This window comes from Camellia sinensis, chromosome 14 (assembly GCF_055761805.1).
Source record: "Camellia sinensis isolate YWXY chromosome 14, ASM5576180v1, whole genome shotgun sequence".
Lineage (NCBI taxonomy): Eukaryota > Viridiplantae > Streptophyta > Magnoliopsida > Ericales > Theaceae > Camellia > Camellia sinensis.
The window spans coordinates 1,750,047-1,769,086 of NC_138974.1; the positions used below are offsets into that span (position 1 = coordinate 1,750,047).

The 19,040-nt window shown below is 36.1% G+C and overlaps 1 protein-coding gene across 1 annotated transcript in view; it reads right to left on the bottom strand.

The window, feature by feature from the left end:
- Positions 1 to 18,766, bottom strand: part of LOC145807478 (RGS1-HXK1-interacting protein 1-like) — a 33,977-nt gene extending 15,211 nt beyond the window's left edge. The window contains exons 1-3 of the mRNA XM_082905768.1: positions 18,351 to 18,766; positions 7,136 to 7,202; positions 6,606 to 6,683 (exon numbers count right to left, since the gene is read on the bottom strand). Coding sequence (XP_082761894.1) covers positions 6,606 to 6,683; positions 7,136 to 7,202; positions 18,351 to 18,554 — 349 coding nt within the window. The 5' untranslated portion in view covers positions 18,555 to 18,766. The remainder of the gene's footprint in view (positions 1 to 6,605; positions 6,684 to 7,135; positions 7,203 to 18,350) is intronic.
- Positions 18,767 to 19,040: the final 274 nt, after the last annotated feature.

Sequence of the window (19,040 nt, forward strand, 5' to 3'; positions counted from 1 at the left end):
TTTAGATGATAGAAATACACACACGTGCCACATATTCATGCCATTGAGAATGATGAATATAGGTTAAATGTGTCTTTGTAAAGTCATGTTTTGTATGGAATACTTGGAAATTTCGAAGAGCAAGTTATTTATTCCATCAATATTGATCTTGTACCTTATCTGTCTTCGAACCCGTGACATTGTTAAATTGCTGTTATTGTTATCCTCAATCTAGGTTCTTCACTCTTTTCCACCTGGATCTGAGTTTTATTATTTCGGGTCATCACACTTCGCCTCCAACTAACCTCTTCCGTTTTAGCTATCCTTCTAATTCTTCCTTCACAGTAGATTTAATAGCAAAATCCTCCACCTGTTAACCCTTCTTTTTCATCCAAGTCATGAATCTTTGATAACACTTGCACTTCCAGACTCCTAAATTACTAAACACCTACACATTCCAAATCTTTGAGCATATTTGGTACGATGAAATGGAATGAAGTGGGAATGAAATACGAGTGAGAATGGAATACAAAGTTGAATGGAATGGAATGGAATGTCCATTCCCATTCCATTGTTTGGTTGCCAACATGGATTCACATAGGAATAGAATGATAATTCTCATTCTCATATTTGGTTATACCTATTAAACTAATAGAATGAAATAAGTTTTTATTTATTTTTTTATTAAGTTAAAAATTCATATAGATCATAATAATGTTGATAGTTGTAGAAGTGATGGTGTAAGTCATGGTAGTGGTGGTGGCAATGGTGGCGGTGAGAGCAATGGTAGTAGGATGGTGGTGGCGGTGGTAGGTCGTGGTGGCGGTGGTGGGTAACGGTAGTAGAGTGGTGGTTTTCTTGATGGTGGTGGTGGTGGTGTTGTGATTTTGTGAAAGTGATGGTAGTAGTGGTAAGGTATTGGTGTGGTGGTGACAGCAGTGGTGATAATGGTGGCAATAGGTGGTGGTCATGGCATTGGCGATGGTAGTGGCGGTGTGGTGGAAAGAGGTTGTACCAAAAGGGAATGGTGGTGGTAGCTAATTGATAATCTTTTATGGTGATTCTATGATAGAAAATGGAATGACTATTCCTTAGGTTGAAGGAAGGAATAGGCACTCCTACATTTTGTTGGAAACTGTAGCAAACATGGGAAAGGGAATGTAAAGCTAGAATGGGCATTCCATTCCAGCCCATTCCATCATACCAAACGCGCTCTTAAAGTTGTTCTTTAGCAATTCAACTTTTTTTTAGAACCCAACTAGAGAATCCATCTATTGAATAGCCATCCCATAAACCCGAAACTGTCCCTGAAGTCATCTAACTCAAGCCACATATTCTCAAATCTGAAAAGACTTCACCCCCACCTAATACATGCACAATCAAGCTAGATCAACCAATGATCTTAAACAGTTCTAGGAAGAACTGATTGCACAACCTAGGAGAAATGCTCCTCCCAATATGGAGAAACCAGAACTGTCAATCTGAAACATGGTTGGTTCCTCCTGACTACCAAATCACATAAAGGTATCCCCATAAGAGGTATCATCAATAAAATTAAAAAACTCCCTCATCCTAAGAAGCACAGACACTTCTAGAAAGGTGACGTATCCGTGTCGAGTACGTGTCGGACACCGACACTCTTTGGACACTCTCAGGACACGTGTCCGACACTCTTCAAAACGTGTTCTATTGTTTGAAGACTTGGACACTCTTTGGACACTTGAAGGACACACGTGTCAATCGTTTAAACACACGTGTCTAACGATTAGACATACGTAAAACTAATTATAAGTTTGAACAAAATAACTTAAGATACAATAATAAAATAAAAACCATATAAATTTATAAGAATTAGTGTCATATTACATTTTTTATTATCTTTGAATGATATATTCATGTATATATAACATATAATAAATATATAAAATTATATATTTCATACGTGTCCTCCTCGTGTCGTGTCCTGCATTTTTTGAAAATTAACGTGTCGGCGTGTCCGTGTCGTACTCGTGTCGTGTCACGTGTCCGTGTCCATGCTTCTTAGCCCTCATCAATCTGACCTACTAGGCACAACCCAACATTTTAGAAGGATATTGCACCATATTAAAATCACCACCCGCACACCATGGGTCCTCCAATCTAAAAATTGAGTCAGAAAGCTACAACCACATCTCCTTCCCACCAGCACTATCCACTTGGCCATATAACCCCGTAAAGGTCCACCCCGTAAAGCAACCCTTCTCACAATCAAACTTCTCCACCAATATTTGGTCGCCCCAAAACAAACAAAACATCCCCACCACCCCCAAAGATTGCCAATCCACGAACCTGCAACCCCAAAGGCTCCTAATCTCTATTATTTAGAATATCACAATTCGATACAAACAGGTTGCATGAATTACAAATAGCTAAGAATCGTAAAAGAATTGGTGAATTACAAAACTAAATTATTGAATCGTGAATCAATACATTCACTTTTGATTTGTTGAATTCGATTTTTGGACTTTTTGTTTGCCAGAAAGGGGTCTTTAAGGTCATTGTATTCCATCATGTGCATTTTTCTCTCCATATTTACTTTCAAAGACTCAAAACATTGAAAAAGTAAGGTTTTTTCTGTGTCTACAATATTGAATATTTTACTACCCCCCCCCCCCCCTTTCTTTGAGGTGAGCTTTTTTTATTACTTTTGTTGTAAAAACTGTCATTGAGTTATTTGTTGTGTAGAAATTGAGAGTTCGAATTTGTTAGCTTCCTTTATTAAGAATCGTTGATAAAAATAAAAAATAAAAATCTAATAGGGGAAAGGTAAGGTGTCGATCGTACATAGGACCATTGTACCTTATGTAACTTCTTAACTAATGAATCTTGAATTCTTTCCTTCTAATTCGTATATATACATGAATGACATGGATTGCCATAAAACATAGCATAATCGAATATACAATCATCATTCAAACATAGCATAATCGACTATAACACCCTATTAGATACATTTTTCCTACGTAGCTCCACCCCCAACAACCACAAGACCACCCCTCTCAGGAGGCAAAAGAGATACCAGTTTCCTGCGTAGCTCCACCCTCAACAACCACAAGCCCACCCCTTTTAGGAGGCAAAAGAGCAATATGGTGGCCAAATAGGTACAACATACCCTCCGAAGTCGATTATCCAATACTATTGACCCCTTCTGAGTTCTAATAAGTATATTAGTTGCCCCTACCCCCCACCAAACCAGGTCATAGATCAGATCAGATCATATGACAATTCAACAGCACCTACAATGTCAACATAACTACAAACAATCGCCATAGAACCCTCGCCACCAATGTCCAAAAAACACAGGCCATATTGAGCAACCACCCCACAATCCTCATCAAAGCCCTCCCTAAAACCTAGAGGAGACGAGTAACAAACCTCCTTAGATTTTGAGGTCGATGCACCACCTTCAATTGAAAGAAGTCATGATTGAACCCATACCCAAGAAAGGCACCATTGTAGAAAAAATGGGTGCCAATGAAGGCAAATAGGATTGCTGCCAACTTCAAGAAATACTTGAAGCTTAAAGCACTTCAACCCATCACCCCTCTATTCTTTAAGCATGAATTGTTCCAATGAAACCCCATTACCAACAACCCTTTTGTCCTTGTCCATTCCAGCTCTCAAAGAATATTGAATCCCCTACAAGCTCATAGTCCAAATCATTTCCAAAAAGAGAGAGAGCTCCACTTGTCTCAGTAAACAGTGTTGGGCTCTGCGCAAAACCCAAGTTAGCCTTCAGCCTAAATAAAAAACTCCTTGAACTGGGCTTTTCCCCCACCCACACCTTCAGTACTACTAGGGCCCTACATTAAACTCAAAGTCCTTCAAGATGGGCCTAGTATCAAAGCCTGGTGTTCCAATCAAGTGGGATTGGCTACAAGAATTCTTTTCTACAATTTTGCTCTGTCAAGGATATATGGTCAATGAAATCAAATAAATTCATATCTTTTCGTACTACCGCCTCCCATGTTAGTTTTAGGTCTTTTCCTACTAACATTTCCATTTATGGTAATCATATTGTACAAGACCAAACCATCTTAGCATGTTCTCTCTCAATTTATCTTTAATTGCCACAACTCAAATCATTTGACCAATATAATCATTCTAATTTTGTCTTTGTTAGTTTTACCACACATCCAAGTATCCTTACATCAATCTCAACTACACTAGTTTTATAAGTATGTCATTTCTCAGACACTAACATCCTATCCTACAAAGTATCATTGTCCTTGTAAATATATATTATAAATAAATAAATTTTGTTGGTATTCATTGATCACCTCCAACGCCCTAATCAATTGCAAATCACCTCCAAAGTACCATATATACTATGTTCTTGGTCCCAACTCCTACCATAATGGTAGAACATATCTGCATCCAACCCCATCCAACCCCTTTTTTTTTTATCAGTCCCCACCCAACCCTTACAACAGCTGGAACCCTTCACCTGTCTCCTCTAACCCTGATATGAGCCAACCTGTAGTGTCCCTATCAAGTAATATCGTCATCTACCATCAAGAAACCTACCCAAAACTCTCCAATAGACTTGAATACTTCATTATCCCACAAATGAGCCAGAATAGACATCATCCTATAACCCAAAAGTAATCAGCCTAGCAACTGACCTATAACAGCTACCCACTGGCTTTCTCTTTCCAAAGCTCCATTCTCCTTCCAAGATTCATTGGTCCAACCTCTTCGAAGGGAACACAAATAAGTGAAAGGCTCCACTCCACTCCAATCCAATCCAAAACCTCTCACTCCTATCAACCCTTTCCAGAGCTTTGAAACTCAACTACTCAAAGGTTCAGCCTTTGGCACCGAGCCTTCAATTTTCCACAACCTACTTACATGGCATCTATCCAAACAAATCATTTGCTAAAGAGAAGGCCACCTCTGCATAGCAATCACTCTGCTTCCTCTACGACTTCACTTTTATCACCTTGTACGGCCATTGACGAACTTTTGCTACTTGAAGAAACGCCATGGTTGACTTTTCTTCTGTCGTTCTCCTCCTATGCTAAAATCCATCAAGACCTTTGGGAAACCTAGTGATCCATCCCATAAATCAAACTCAAGTACGAACAACACATCAACTTTACACAAACTACAAGCCCTAACCTACAAGAGCTCCCATCTTCATTTTTCAAACTAAAACACTCTAGCTTCCTAGATCCACCTTGCAGACTTCCGAGAAAACCCTTACCCTGTAAAAAGCTTTAAGACATCCGCCATTATATGAAAAGCCAAGGAACCTCAAAACCTAGAAAGGTTAGGGATCTCTGAAAGCCACACTACGTCCACGTTCCACAACCAAAACTTATGTCTGGTCATTAGGAGCCTCACAATCATCAAAAGTCTCGTTCACGAGCTGAAGAATCATCCTCTTCAGCATTCATAAATAACATTGGATTACTACTGAACATCACATAGTAGATACATTTTAAAATAGGAAAAACTTACATTTTTTATCATTAATAAAAAAAAGGGCACAAAGGAATGTCTTTTGTATACAAAAAGGAAAGGGAACAACTCCCAAAATCTCAAGGCCAAAAACCCCAGACTTGTAATACTTGACTCAATTTTGAGGACCACCAATAGAGAATGGCCTTTTTTTAGTTCTTAGCAATCTGTCATCAGTCATTCTTCTCATTTCTAAGTTGAAGCAACAAGCTCCCCCTCGAACTTAAAAGCCAAAATTTCTCTATTGTGACTTGCACTAATGCAATCCTTTATGCAATTGCCTTCTATAAATGGAATCAAAACACATGGTTCAATTTTGAGGACTAGCAATGGAGAATGGGCTTTTTTTTTCTGATTGCCAACAAAAGAATGAGAATATTATTAATAAATAAATAAAGAGTACAAGAAACCAAAGAACAAGAAGTCCTCCAAGAAGAAAAATAAAAAATAAAAAGCAAACAAAGCCTCTAGCCTACACATCATACAATAGCCTCTAAACAAACAAAAGTCAACATGGCCTTTTTTGGTTCCTAGGAGGAATTCATCCACTTTTCATCTCTAAGTTAAGTTGAAGCCACAAGCTACGGCTTGAACTAAAAGCTAAAATTTCTATTGTGGCTCTTGCACTAATGCAATTGCCTTCTATAAATGTGATAAAAACTCCCTTTCATTCTCTTCTTGAACATTTTCTTTGTTTTCATCCAAAAGAAAGAAGAGAAGTTTGTGCAGAGACATACACATCAACTCAACCCAATAAAACCTTGATCAGTATTAGTTGGCATTGGCTATATGGATCTACAAATTGTTTTATATCTTCATTGCCCCATATTGAGATTAGAAACACATTATTGGATTTATTGCAAAATGCCATACAATGAAACACGTAGGTGTAAAACATTTGGGGGAAAAATTCAACATCAGCTACCACCATTTGGCTGAATTTTTCTTTTTGTTTTCGAATAACAAAAGGTGCTTCATCCTCCCACTATTGGTAGGAGTTTGAATTTCATGAGATGGGAGCTTTAATTAATTGTTCTCTGACAAGTATTAGATGCATAATCAAATTAAGAGGTCAATGGGTAAAAATATAAAATAAAAAAAAATGCATCAGATCTAATCCATACCTTGCATAAGAAGAAGGCTAGCTATAAGAGCAACTCCCCCTGCCACAAATGGATGTTCTCTTGCATCGATCAATTCATCTATAAAAAGAGATAGAACAGTGTAAAAACAAACTAAAAAAGACCAAACCCAATAATCAAAACTAACTCATATGCCAAAAAATTTGGCCAAGACATTAATTATTCCAAACTAATGATCCTTTAAGCATATCCTTGATGCATTGTCCACATTTCAAACCAACCACAAGACACTAGTAACTAAATATTGAAGTGATAAACTCCTGAGGTATGTCTGTATTTTGAGCCTTTAGCATATAGGAAGAATGAAAAGATTAACAATCCAATGAAATACCGAGACGAAAATGAATTCTCACAGATGAACCCCAAAACCAGCAGTGGACTATATGGCAAAGTTATTTATTATCAAGCCATCCATAAAAACTTCGTCAACCAGGTCTTTGAAAGAGAAGAAAAAACACATTGTGTGAGTCCATGGGGGTGCTTATTGCTCATTACAAGTTATAGCGAGTTACCTTTGACCTTGTTGAAGAAAACATCTTCAAAAGATTTGTAACGGGATTTAATTTGTGGAATGAAATCCTGCAAGACAACTTTAGAACAGGTTTGAGAAGCTTGAAGGACAAACGGGAAAATGCAAAATGAGCAAGATAGAAAAAGAAAGTGAAATACTTGACCACTCTTCTACAGATTATAAGATATTAACAATCCAAAAAGAAGAACAAGTACTGCACCATAATGAACAAAAGCAACACCACTGTCACTTAAAATTTTAATCTATTTTCATAAACTTCTCAAAACTGAACTACATATTAGCAAATATGACATGGAAAAAGATTGCTCATCATCTAAAACAAGATAGCATCCAAAGAAAATCTCAAGGATCAAGATCCCACATCATTCAAAAACTTGTGAGGACTATAGTATTCATGTCAAATAAACCACACTGTTTGTCATAGCAAACTTTATGAACAACATGGGGAATAATGGTAAATTCATTACAAAAGTCAGTTGTCAGAGCTATAAATTTTTTTCATTCGCTTGATATGGCTACATAACCAGTACTTCAATGCATAAACATTGCCATGGCATCAAGAGCATCCACATCATCAACCATAATGTGGGAAATGTGGACCTTCAACACGAGGACATTTGTGCCTCCACCACTTGCTCCCTCTATAATTAAGCTGATTTGGTCTGAAGTTATAGACCAAAGCACTAGATGCCTTAGCCTCAAAAGCAGAGACAAGAGGTCACAAGACACTTCAAAACAGCTGTTACAAAAATAGATTATTGGCTTGTAACAGCTGTTACAACACACTGATAACTCATCCATATATGATCTAGTATACAAAGGATTAGAGGATGCCTGGCAGATGGGTAGCAAGTGAGCACTTGATATAGGATTACAATAGCCTAATATATTGATATGTAACAATAAGAAACATTTGGATATCAATAGTTATGGTGTTATGTAACAGCATCACCTATCTTTACAGCCATGGTAAATAGTACTCTTAAGAGGATCACCTATCTTTACAGCATCACCTATCATTAGTTATGGTGTTATGTAACAGCATCACCTATCTTCACCACATATGTGCATCACATACAGAAGTGAAGTACTCCTGCTAATTTTTCAATCGAAACTCACCATTGCTTAGTTTGGCTACATATAAATATTACTGTAATGTAATGTAGACAAGTGCAAAAGATTACTCTCTTACTAGCTCGGAAAATAAACTTAAAGCAAGAAACCAAAAATGACTCATTGCCCTTGATTATCTACCAAAATAGGTAATGTAGAGTTCATAAAATTAGGATTTTAAGAGTGGGTCAAATAAGAGTGAAAAATATTATTTTCTTGTAAGAAAAATAGACCGCTTAATAGGAAAATCTTTGTAAAAGAGGCACACAAAAAAGGAAGAAAAAAAACGTTTGCATGCACCTGATGCTAAGTCACTTCTTTTTTTTTTATGACCGGGTGTCCGGACCAGCTTACGCGCATCTCGGGCAGAGCCTGCGGTAGTGGCCTCTAAGCCTTGTTTGGGTTAAACTATGTAAGTGCACTTTTTTGCATAAGTGCACTTATTTGGGTCGCATCAACCAATATCTCCTCTCTACTTTTCTACACATCTTTTCCTAAAAGTCAAAAAATATACTTATTTAGAACATCCCAAACAAGTCACACTTTTTGACCACTATCAAGGGAATAAATTGGTCAAACATTCACTTTGGATCCCTTAGGTTGTGGGCACCCACACTTCCTATAATATACCTTAACTCAAGAAGGCTTATCTTTAAGATGTTTAACTACAATTATTCCTACACCATTATATATTTGTCATTTCCACTACAGTAAATAAAAGTTTATATCCAGTATTTTCTATTTCTTTTGCTGTCGCACCTACGCATTTAGCTTCTTATAAGCTTACTATACGAACTTTCTTCTAATCACAATATCTACAAATTCATGGTTTAACCTTCTTTTTTTCTTTTTCTTTTTTGATAAATAAATTTATTGCCAAAAGCATCAAGAAGATGCTAAAAAAACAAAACTAACACCCCATGAAAAAGGGGGGGAAACACCTAACCAATCAAATCATCTACAAAGTCCAAATAAGTAAACAAATCTAGATCTACCCTTCCCGATATCCAACTATGTGGAACACCAAAGAACCGATTCTCTAACAAAGGTAACGTCTGAGCAACCCCCTCAAATGTGTGTCGATTCCGCTCTAACCAAAGCAACCACATTAAACATGATGGGGCCAAAGCCCAAGCCTTCTTTTGCCTCTTTCCAACCCGACCCCATCCTTAACTACAGTGAACCTCCAACACCCCTTTCTGTTAAACCCACACCACTCCAAAAGTAGAAAAAATAAGCGCCCATAACCGAGAAGTCACGAAACAATGAATGAGCAAATGATCCACTGACTTTGCTTCAGCATAACACATACAACACCAATTGACTAAAACACAAAGATAGTGAACCAGATTGTCAATATGGTTTTCCCTAGTAGTATGCCTATATACTAAGTCGCTATTCTAAATCCACAGTTTACCCACACTTGTCCAAAAAAGCACAGGGACCGTTGCAAATTTTTCACCGCATCTAAGTGTTGATGTAGCGCCCTTAGTAGCAGAAAACTCTTACTTGGGTGACGTTTCTTACTAAGAAACAAGTTTATGCGCTACCAAGTAAGAAACTTGTAAAAAACTCGCTCTCGTCAAAAAAGAAACTTGCTCCCAACTAAGATAGAAACTTTTAACTATTTAAACTTCAAACAAACAAAAGAAAAACAACTTAAACATATTGTAGTACTTTCTATTTACATAATTTGTACTTATACTTGACAAAGACAATTTGTAATTGACATCAGTCTCAAATATTTATTCATATTTTAACACATGCATTACAACTAAGTAGAAAAAATAATTGTTAAAATATATTTATATATTAAATATATAAAATATAAATACACTACCAACCTTAGAAACTTGTATATGTCCCCGTCCCCGTCCCCTGCCCCCACTTCATCCAACTAAGGTGGCGTCCTTTGCCCATTTTTTGAAGCATGTAAAGGAAAGCAATGCATCGCTTACTGGGAACACCCTAGCCCATACTTGCATAGTCCTATTAAAATTCACGTTCACAAGGGATTTAACAAAGATTTTTACGTGTTGACTGTGAGGCCACTTGACACAACCCTCCTTTTCTAAGCATGGGCGTTGTGTCCATGTTCGACACTTGTCAAACACCAACACGGCGCGAACACATGTGCATGTGTTGAACACACCACGTGGCATGTCAATTTTTGAATTATTATTTTTACAAGACACGTTAGGGACAATTCATGGGCATGTGTGTCATGTGTCAAGACCCATGATATGTTTGTGGGCTTGTTTATAATTTTATAGAACTAGTTTGGTTCAAAGTAAATATATAAAAACAAAAATAGAAACAAAGTGAGAAAGAACAAAAATGCATCAACATATACATTGACTCCTCCCATATCACTATGCCCTAGATTTATATTTGTATACATAACAAATAAAAATATATAAATTTAATTTGTTTTAAAATTATTTTTAAAAAAAATTTGCTATATCCACGCAGTGTTTGTAATCCTAATTTGTTTTAAATTGATGAGTCTCGTATCTATACAAATGTCTGTGTTCCTTCACATGCTAATGTTCATGCTTCAAGATAAATAAATAAGAATATCCTAGCTCCACCACTATGACCACCAAGGCATTTGGTAAACCTATGAACTAGTGGTGTTCACAAGTCAGTGGGCTCAGGTTCACAGCTAGAACCGTCAATTTGACACTTCCAGCAACCGGCATCGACTGAAGTATTGCACGAACTTGACCGTACTTTGATTCGGTTTTGTCGGTCGATTTCATCGGTTTCCTACAAAGAACATAGAAGAAGCCTCATCAGTCACATATGCAGATCTAAGAACCCACAACCATGAGAAGAAAGAGATATGAAAGAGAGGAGATCTACTAGAGTGAAGAAAAGAACTTAGCGACCTTCGAATCCGCTATTGCTATATCGATCTGATAGAGTGAATAAAACATCTGCACCATGGCCATCGCCACCGTGAGACCATCACTGCTACATCGATCACTGCCGTCACCACCACGAGTTCAAACGGGTGAGGTGAGCTTGTAGAGGAGACTCCCATCGTTAATGTCCCAGAATGAGAGAAACCAGCTATGCCGAGAGAGAGAGAGAGAGAGGGGTTTGGTTCCCTAAGTTGTCTTTCTGAATTCTACAAACTATTTTTAGTTCTTCAAGTTATATTTTTTTTAATAACTGCATTAAGAGAGAGGATGGATTTAGGTTCCTTAGGTAGTCTTTTGGATTGCATAGCTATCTTTTGAGTTCTTCAAAGTTATTTTCAAACAATACATTATGAGAATCTGACAAGAGTAATCTAGATACCATAAATATCTATACATGTGAGGACTGAATGGTTTTCTAAAGATTATCAGTCGGATCGGATTGATCGAGTTTGAGCATGACCTACCCGTGAAGGACCGCCAAGTCGCAAAAATTTAAGCCTCACACTTGAAGTGCACCAAGCTTACACGTGAAACTGTTCACAACCCATCGGTTTGGGTCAGGTCGGACAGTTTGCTCAAGCCTACGGGTTTCGTCAACACCCTTACTATGAACAATTGTATCAAAATTCTATGAAGTAATGGTAACTCTTTATGGTCGCGACTTGTGATAACACTTACTCATGTACCTCTCCAAGTACTAACCACCACAAACCACCTATACACTTCTAGTTCTAGTCCCTAAGAGTGAGAATGCAACAAACTCATAAACTTTTAGGGCTATAGGCCAATTTGATGGAGATTTCTTGTAAACTTCCATTAGAGCCCTAGAGAAAATAACTTTAAGAGTCGATCTTCTTTGCATAAAACCAAAATACTTATGTAATACTAGCAGTACATGTCTTGCTAAACTACTACGACTGACAGCTACAGGACAACCTCATAAGTTTTTTTTTTTTTTTAATCAACAAGAAAAGGAATAATAATAAAAATAAAGAAGGCATACATAATGAGGACCATGAGTCCTCTCGAAATGACGACAACAAAAAAAAACCAAAAGAAAAACAACAAGAAGCCTTAAAAAAAACAAACTATGCATCACAAATAGCTCTCCAATCTCTAGATATAAAAAATCGAGGAATCCTTTAAACATGAAAAAATGAAGGCCTAAAATCTATGAAGACAGACACCTCTCCGAATACGACATACAGGTGTCCAAAACGAGTCGAACACGGACACAGACACGTTGTGGACACATGTTGAACACGATAAAGAGAGTCAAACACGTTGGGACATGCTGAGGACACACTAAGGAAACCCTACAGACATGTTGAGGACCATTTTTTTCAAACAATATTAAATTTTTTTTTTTTTACTAAAATAGCATACTTATAAATTTAATAAAATTAAATATTTAACATAAAATAAATAATAAATACTTAAAAATGACATACAATAAATATATAAAATTATATGTTTTGAACGCGTTCCCAACGTATCTTATCCTGTATTTTTTGAAAATTTACATGTCCTCATGTCTATATCCGTGCTTCACAGCCTAAAATGATACCAACAAACATACTCTATCTGACATTGACTCCATATTGGCAAACTTTTCATCAAAGATCCTTTCATTCCTTTCCAAACAAATAACCCAAAAAATTGCAGAAGCCACACAAAACCACAGCACCTTTGTGCTCTTATTACCTCTGAATAAGTTTAAAGACACAATTGCAGGGTTCATCCACAAACATCACTTCCTTGTGGGTGAAAAGTTTTAGAGCGCTAGAGTCTATGAATCATGTTTCTTGTGGATCACATTTTCATGCAACCAAATCTTGTGGAAAACCAGTTTCTAGACAAGTTTGCACAAATGGATATTGAAATCAAACAGCAAATCAGCATAATATTGTCCAACAACCAACTGAACCTTTAGTTAACTCCTATCTAAGTAGATAGCCTACATCTATGAAGCATAGGTACTCTAAAAATATTGGCAAGTATGGAAGAAAGCGTAATGCATACGTGAAATAAGTATCCAGTAGGTGAAATACTTTGAGTACAGCATCTACATGGGACTGGTACAATATGGGTACCAGTGTTTTAAAAAGCTCCAAGCACACTGTTGTGATAAGGTTTCCTATAGCATAAGCATAAGGCGCAAGTTGTAGAAGATAAGCACAATTTTAAAATAGGCAAAGTTTTCAACATAAACAAATATATATATTGAATTCCAAAAATCATAAAACAAGTTTCACCATTTCAAATAATTCTAAACATAACATTCAATCTTCTCAAAACCAAAAATATAATATTCAACAAAAGATATAAAGTATCACACTCACATACAACAAAAACCTCAAATTTTAAGATCATCCAACAAAAAAAAGGTAAATAGAAAAAACAGAGGAAAAGAAGAAAAGGTTAATAACAAGCCACCTTTCTTGCATGCACAAGCATAACAGAGAAGAGAGAACACAACGAAAGAAAGAAAAAAGGAGGACCCAACAAAGAAGAAGAAGAAGAAGAAGAAGAAGAAGAAGAAGAACAGAACCCATCGAAGAAAAGAACAAAACACAACGAAGAACTTGAAGAAGAAACCAACATCTTTTCACTTTTTGATCGATTTTTTTAATCGTTCTCCACCTAGGGGTTTTTTTTTCACTTTCTAATCCCTTTTCAACACGTTTGGTCATCTTATATTGAAAGCTTTTAATTCCCTATATGCACACAGAAATATCATTTAATCAACAGTTGAAGTAAAAAAATACATAAAACGCATGAAGCCCGCGCCTCGCAATAACGCCCTCACCTTAGCGCCTAAGCTACGCCTTGCACATGTCGTCTCGCCTCGATCTATTCGAAGCGTAGGGCAGTACCTCATTCCGCCTTGGGCTAAGGCGTGTGCCTAAGTGCACTTTTTAAAACACTGATCGGTACAGCTCGGGTACCTTGCGGGTACTTCGAGACATCAATGTAATTTTTTTTTAAATATAGGAGTATCAGAAAAATTATATTGTGCGTATTTGAAGTAACTATAAAATATAAAATACTTTTGCAATTATCAAAGATATAAAATGTACTTTGGTTATTTTTACCATTACAAAAATACTTTAATTATTTGTTGAATTTAATTTTTTAATTGTTATATATCATATCCCACAATAATATACCAATCAATGTACATGTGATGTACAGGTGCCAGCATCCGTACCCACACACATGCTTCTTATAGCCTACATACATGCTGATACAATCTAATGGGCTAGTCCACATTTTGTTGTCAGTAATATTCAGCTCTTAACGCCTCCAGGGTTGTTTAACAACTCCGCTGGTCCCAAGTCCTGGTAAAGGAGGAGGGTTGTGTGTTAGGTAGCTGAGAGCCAACACATAAAAAAGTCGCTCGGATCCTTTATGAAAATAGATCCTTTATGAAAATAAATCCTACTTTGAATCAATTAAATGCTAGGTCGTTTCCCTTAAGTGACGTTGCCTCGACGCCTGAGTGTGGTAAACAATGGGCAAAAGTTTTCGCGCTTTTCTAGATGAGCGCGGATAAAGAAACTAGTCCAAGACTGTAGGTTTAAGGTAACCACATGGAATGTAGGAACTTTAACTGGCGAGACTATGGAATTGGTAGAGGTCATGATCAGGAGGAGAGTTAGTACAGCTTACGTACAAGAAACTAAGTGGACGGGTAAGAAAGCTAGGGAAATAGAGGATACCGATTTTAAATTATATTATAGTGGCAAGGATAGACATAAGAATGGGGTAGAAATAATAGTTGCCAAGGGCCTTGTAGAAAATGTAGTTGCAGTCATTAGAAAATGTGATAGAATTATGTTAGTTAAACCAGTTATTAGAGAGAATATAGTAAACGTTATTAATGCATATGCCCCCTAAGTAAGATTAGATGATCAGACTAAAAGAGATTTTTTGAACCAAATGGATGAGGTATTACAAGAAATACTCGTAGAAGAAAACCTAGTTATAGGTGGAGATTTCAACGACCATGTAGGAATAGATAAACTAAGTTATGAGAGGGTGCATGATGAGTATGGCTTTGGTGATAGAAATGAAGTTGTGGAGAGTATTTTAGATTTTGCGTTGGCTTCTGACTCAGTGGTGGCCAATACTATGTATAAAAAGAGATAAGAGCATTTGATAACCTTTAAGAGTGAGTCAATTATGAGCCAAATAGATTACTTTCTAGTAAGAAAAACAGACCGTCTAAAATGCAGCGGCTGTAAGGTGATTCTTGGAGAGAGTCTGACGTCTCAACATAGGATTTTGGTACTAGATTTATGTTTTAAAGAGCAATACCAAGTTAGGAAGAATAGTGGGCGTCATAGGACGAGATGGTGGGACCTAAAAGGAGATAAATTAGAAATATTTAAGAATAGAATAGATAAAGAAGGTAATTGGAACACGGAAGATAATGCTAACATTATGTGAAACTCAATGACCAATTATATGAGGAGAATCTCAAGGGAAGTCTTTGAAGAGTCAAAAGAAAAAAGACCCAACTTTAAGGAAACTTGGTGGCGAAGAGAGGAGATTCAAGCGGTAATAAAGACGAAAAAAGTGCTTTAAGAAGTGACAGAAGGATAGAACTAAGGCAAACCTTAAGAGCTGCAGATTGGCTAATAAGGAGGCTAAAAAATTAGTGAGAGAGGCTAAGTTCAAAGCCTATGATGACCTATACAATAGACTAAATAGTAAGGCGGGAAAGAAGAGAATATACAAACTTGCTAGGATGAAAGAGGAAAATAAGAGATTTTAATCAAGTTAAGTGCATCAAGAGTGAGGACTCTTAAAGTGTTGGTGAAGGATGAAGAGATTAAGAAGAAGTAGAAGAACTATTATGAGAAGTTGTTAAATGAAGAACATGGAGAAAGGTCAAAAGGGGAAAATGTAGCCAGTAATAAGAAAAACCAAGACTACAAGTTCTATCGTAGGATTAGAAACTTTAAAATGAATATTGTACTTAAGAAAATGAAATCGAATAAGCCTTTAAGACCCGATGATATCCCTATTAAAGCTTGGAAATATTTAGGTAAGAAAGGAGTTACTTGGTTGACTAGGTTATTTAGCAAGATTTTGTTGACTAATGCCAAAGGAGTGAAGGAAGAATATTTTAGTATTAATCTATAAGAATAAAGAAGATGTCTAGAATTGCAACAATTATAGAGGTACCAAGCTGATGTGTCATATAATGAAAGTGTGGGAGAGAGTGATGGAACGTCAATTGCAAGATATAACATAGGTGTCAGAGAATTAATTTGAATTTATGCCTGGTAGGTGAAGAATGGAAGCAATCTATCTTTTGAGGAGAGTAATAAAAAAATATAGAAAAAAGAAGGTTTGGTGATGTCAGAGAAAAAAAGGATGTCAGAGAAAAAAAGGATGACAGTTACATTGATGTGATTATGGACATGTATGAAGGTTTGGTGACCAGTATTAGATCGCCTACTGGAGAGACAAGTAAATTTCCAACTTTAAGTCGTTATCTTTTTGCTTTAGTTATAGATGAGTTGACGAGAACTATTCAAGATGATGCACCATGGTGCATGCTTTTTGCAAATTATATCGTGTTAATGGATGAGACTAGAGATGAAGTTAACATTAAGTTGGAGACTATGAAAGAAGCGCTTGAATCTAAAGGATTTAGGATAAGCAGAACTAAGACAGAGTACATAAAGTGTAATTAGTAACAGTAACAATGGAAGCAGATAAGAAGTGAAAATTGAGAACCAAGAACTACCTAAGAGTGAACATTTTCGTAATTCAGGATTGATTATCACAACGGTTGAAGAGATTGGAGTGGATGTGGTTCATAGAATTAAGGCAGATGGCTTTAAGTGGAGGAGTACGTCTTGGGTACCGTACAATAAATGAATACCCACTAGACTAAAAGGAAAGTTCTATACAACGGCTATTAGACCAATGATGTTATATATGACAGGATGTTGAGCAATTAAGAAATAACATATAGATAAAATGAGTGTTGCTAAGATGAGGATGCTAAAATTGAAGTGTAACAAGACTAGAAAAGACAAAATTAGAAATGAGTATATTTGTAAATGAATAAGAGTAGTACCAATAGAAGATAAATTGAGAAAGAATAGATTAAGATGGTTTGGTCATATACAATGGAGATCAACAGAGGTAGTAGTGAACAAATGTGATACAGTAATAATAGATGGAAGTGTTAGGAAAAGGGATAGACCTAAATTGACGTGGACTAGTGTAGTAAATATGAATCTCCTTAATTTAACTAATCAAATGCCCGTTGATAAAGGCGAGTGAAGAATAAGAATTCATGTAGCCGATCCCATTTGGTGGGACTTAAAGGTTTGGTTTGATTTAATATTCAGCTCTTGCACAAATACTAGGTTGGATATCTCATGAAATTCTTATGCCTATCATCAACCCGCCAAGAAATAGGCATTAACACATGGTTAATATATATATATAGATAGATAGATAGATATATTAAAAGTCGAGTGGAGAACAAGAATTCATATAGACGATCCCATTTGGTGGGATATTCAGCTCTTGCACAAATACTGGGTTGGATATCTCATGAAATTCTTATGCCTATCATCAATCCGCCAAGAAATTTAGGGGTTGTTTGGGGTGTCCTAAATAAGTATACTTTTTTCTTTTTGGACTAAAAAGTTAAGGGAAAAAATATAAATGTTTGGGTTAACTTTTTTGACTTTTTATGGAAAAATGTGTAATAAAAAATTGTAAAAATTAGTTTGTAGAGGAAAATTAAGATCGAGAGTTGTACAGTCGTAATTGTTGACTTTTGGTGAATAGCGTTAACTTTTTAACTTTTTGACTTTTTTTAAGTATCCCAAACTTTGCCTTAGACATTAACACATGGTATAAAAAATATATAGATATAGATATATTAAAAAGCAAGCAACCCAAAAACGATACAACCATAGAGATCTAGGATCAGCTAAGTCCTCATGCAAATAAACAGGAGAAGCATGTCGCGAACAAAATTTACAGGGGAAAAAAGAAACACAGAATACGATAATATGAAAACAAAGAAACTCATATTAGATTTTAATTAAACTAAAACTCAATTGCCTTGAGAAATTACTATGAAATTATAAATAAATAAAGAAAAGCAAAGGAGTAGACCTGTAGGGTGCGAAAATGAGTGGTGGAGTTGTGGTGGAGAGAACGGGCGGAGCGAATGGCCGAATCCGTGGACTGGACGACAGTCCGTGGGAGATCCTCCGAGATGTACGAATGCCATGATGATGCCGACGATGATGATGATTTCTCTTGCTCCTGCTTCGCTGTTGCTTCTCCAGTAGTCGGAGAACCAGATGCTTCCCCCATTTTCCTCAAACTCCCCCTCTCTCTCCGATCTTCTCTTCTTCCTCGAGTACGGTACGCAATTTATTTGTTTATTCTTTGTTATTAATTGATTAATTAATGCTAGGTAGGGTTGTTCAAAAAAGAACGGCCCATCTCCAGAATAGGGTATCTTTCAGCTCTACCTTTAATTTACATCGTTTTAACGGTTAATTACAGTTTAAATTTTAAATTTTAAAATTTATAATTTATCTTCTAAATCGTTCCTTTTTGCTATAATTAATATATATATATATATATTAACCTCTAATAAAATATTAAAACAAAAATGAGTATAAGAAAGATTTAAAATATGAAATTTATTACAAATTAAAAGTTATATACATAAAATAAATTATGTAAAATTACTTTGTGTTATATATATAAAAAAATATTATATAAATTAGTATTATATATTATGCAAATGTATGATAATTAATTAGAATATTCTTCAATTTGCCAAAACCTTCC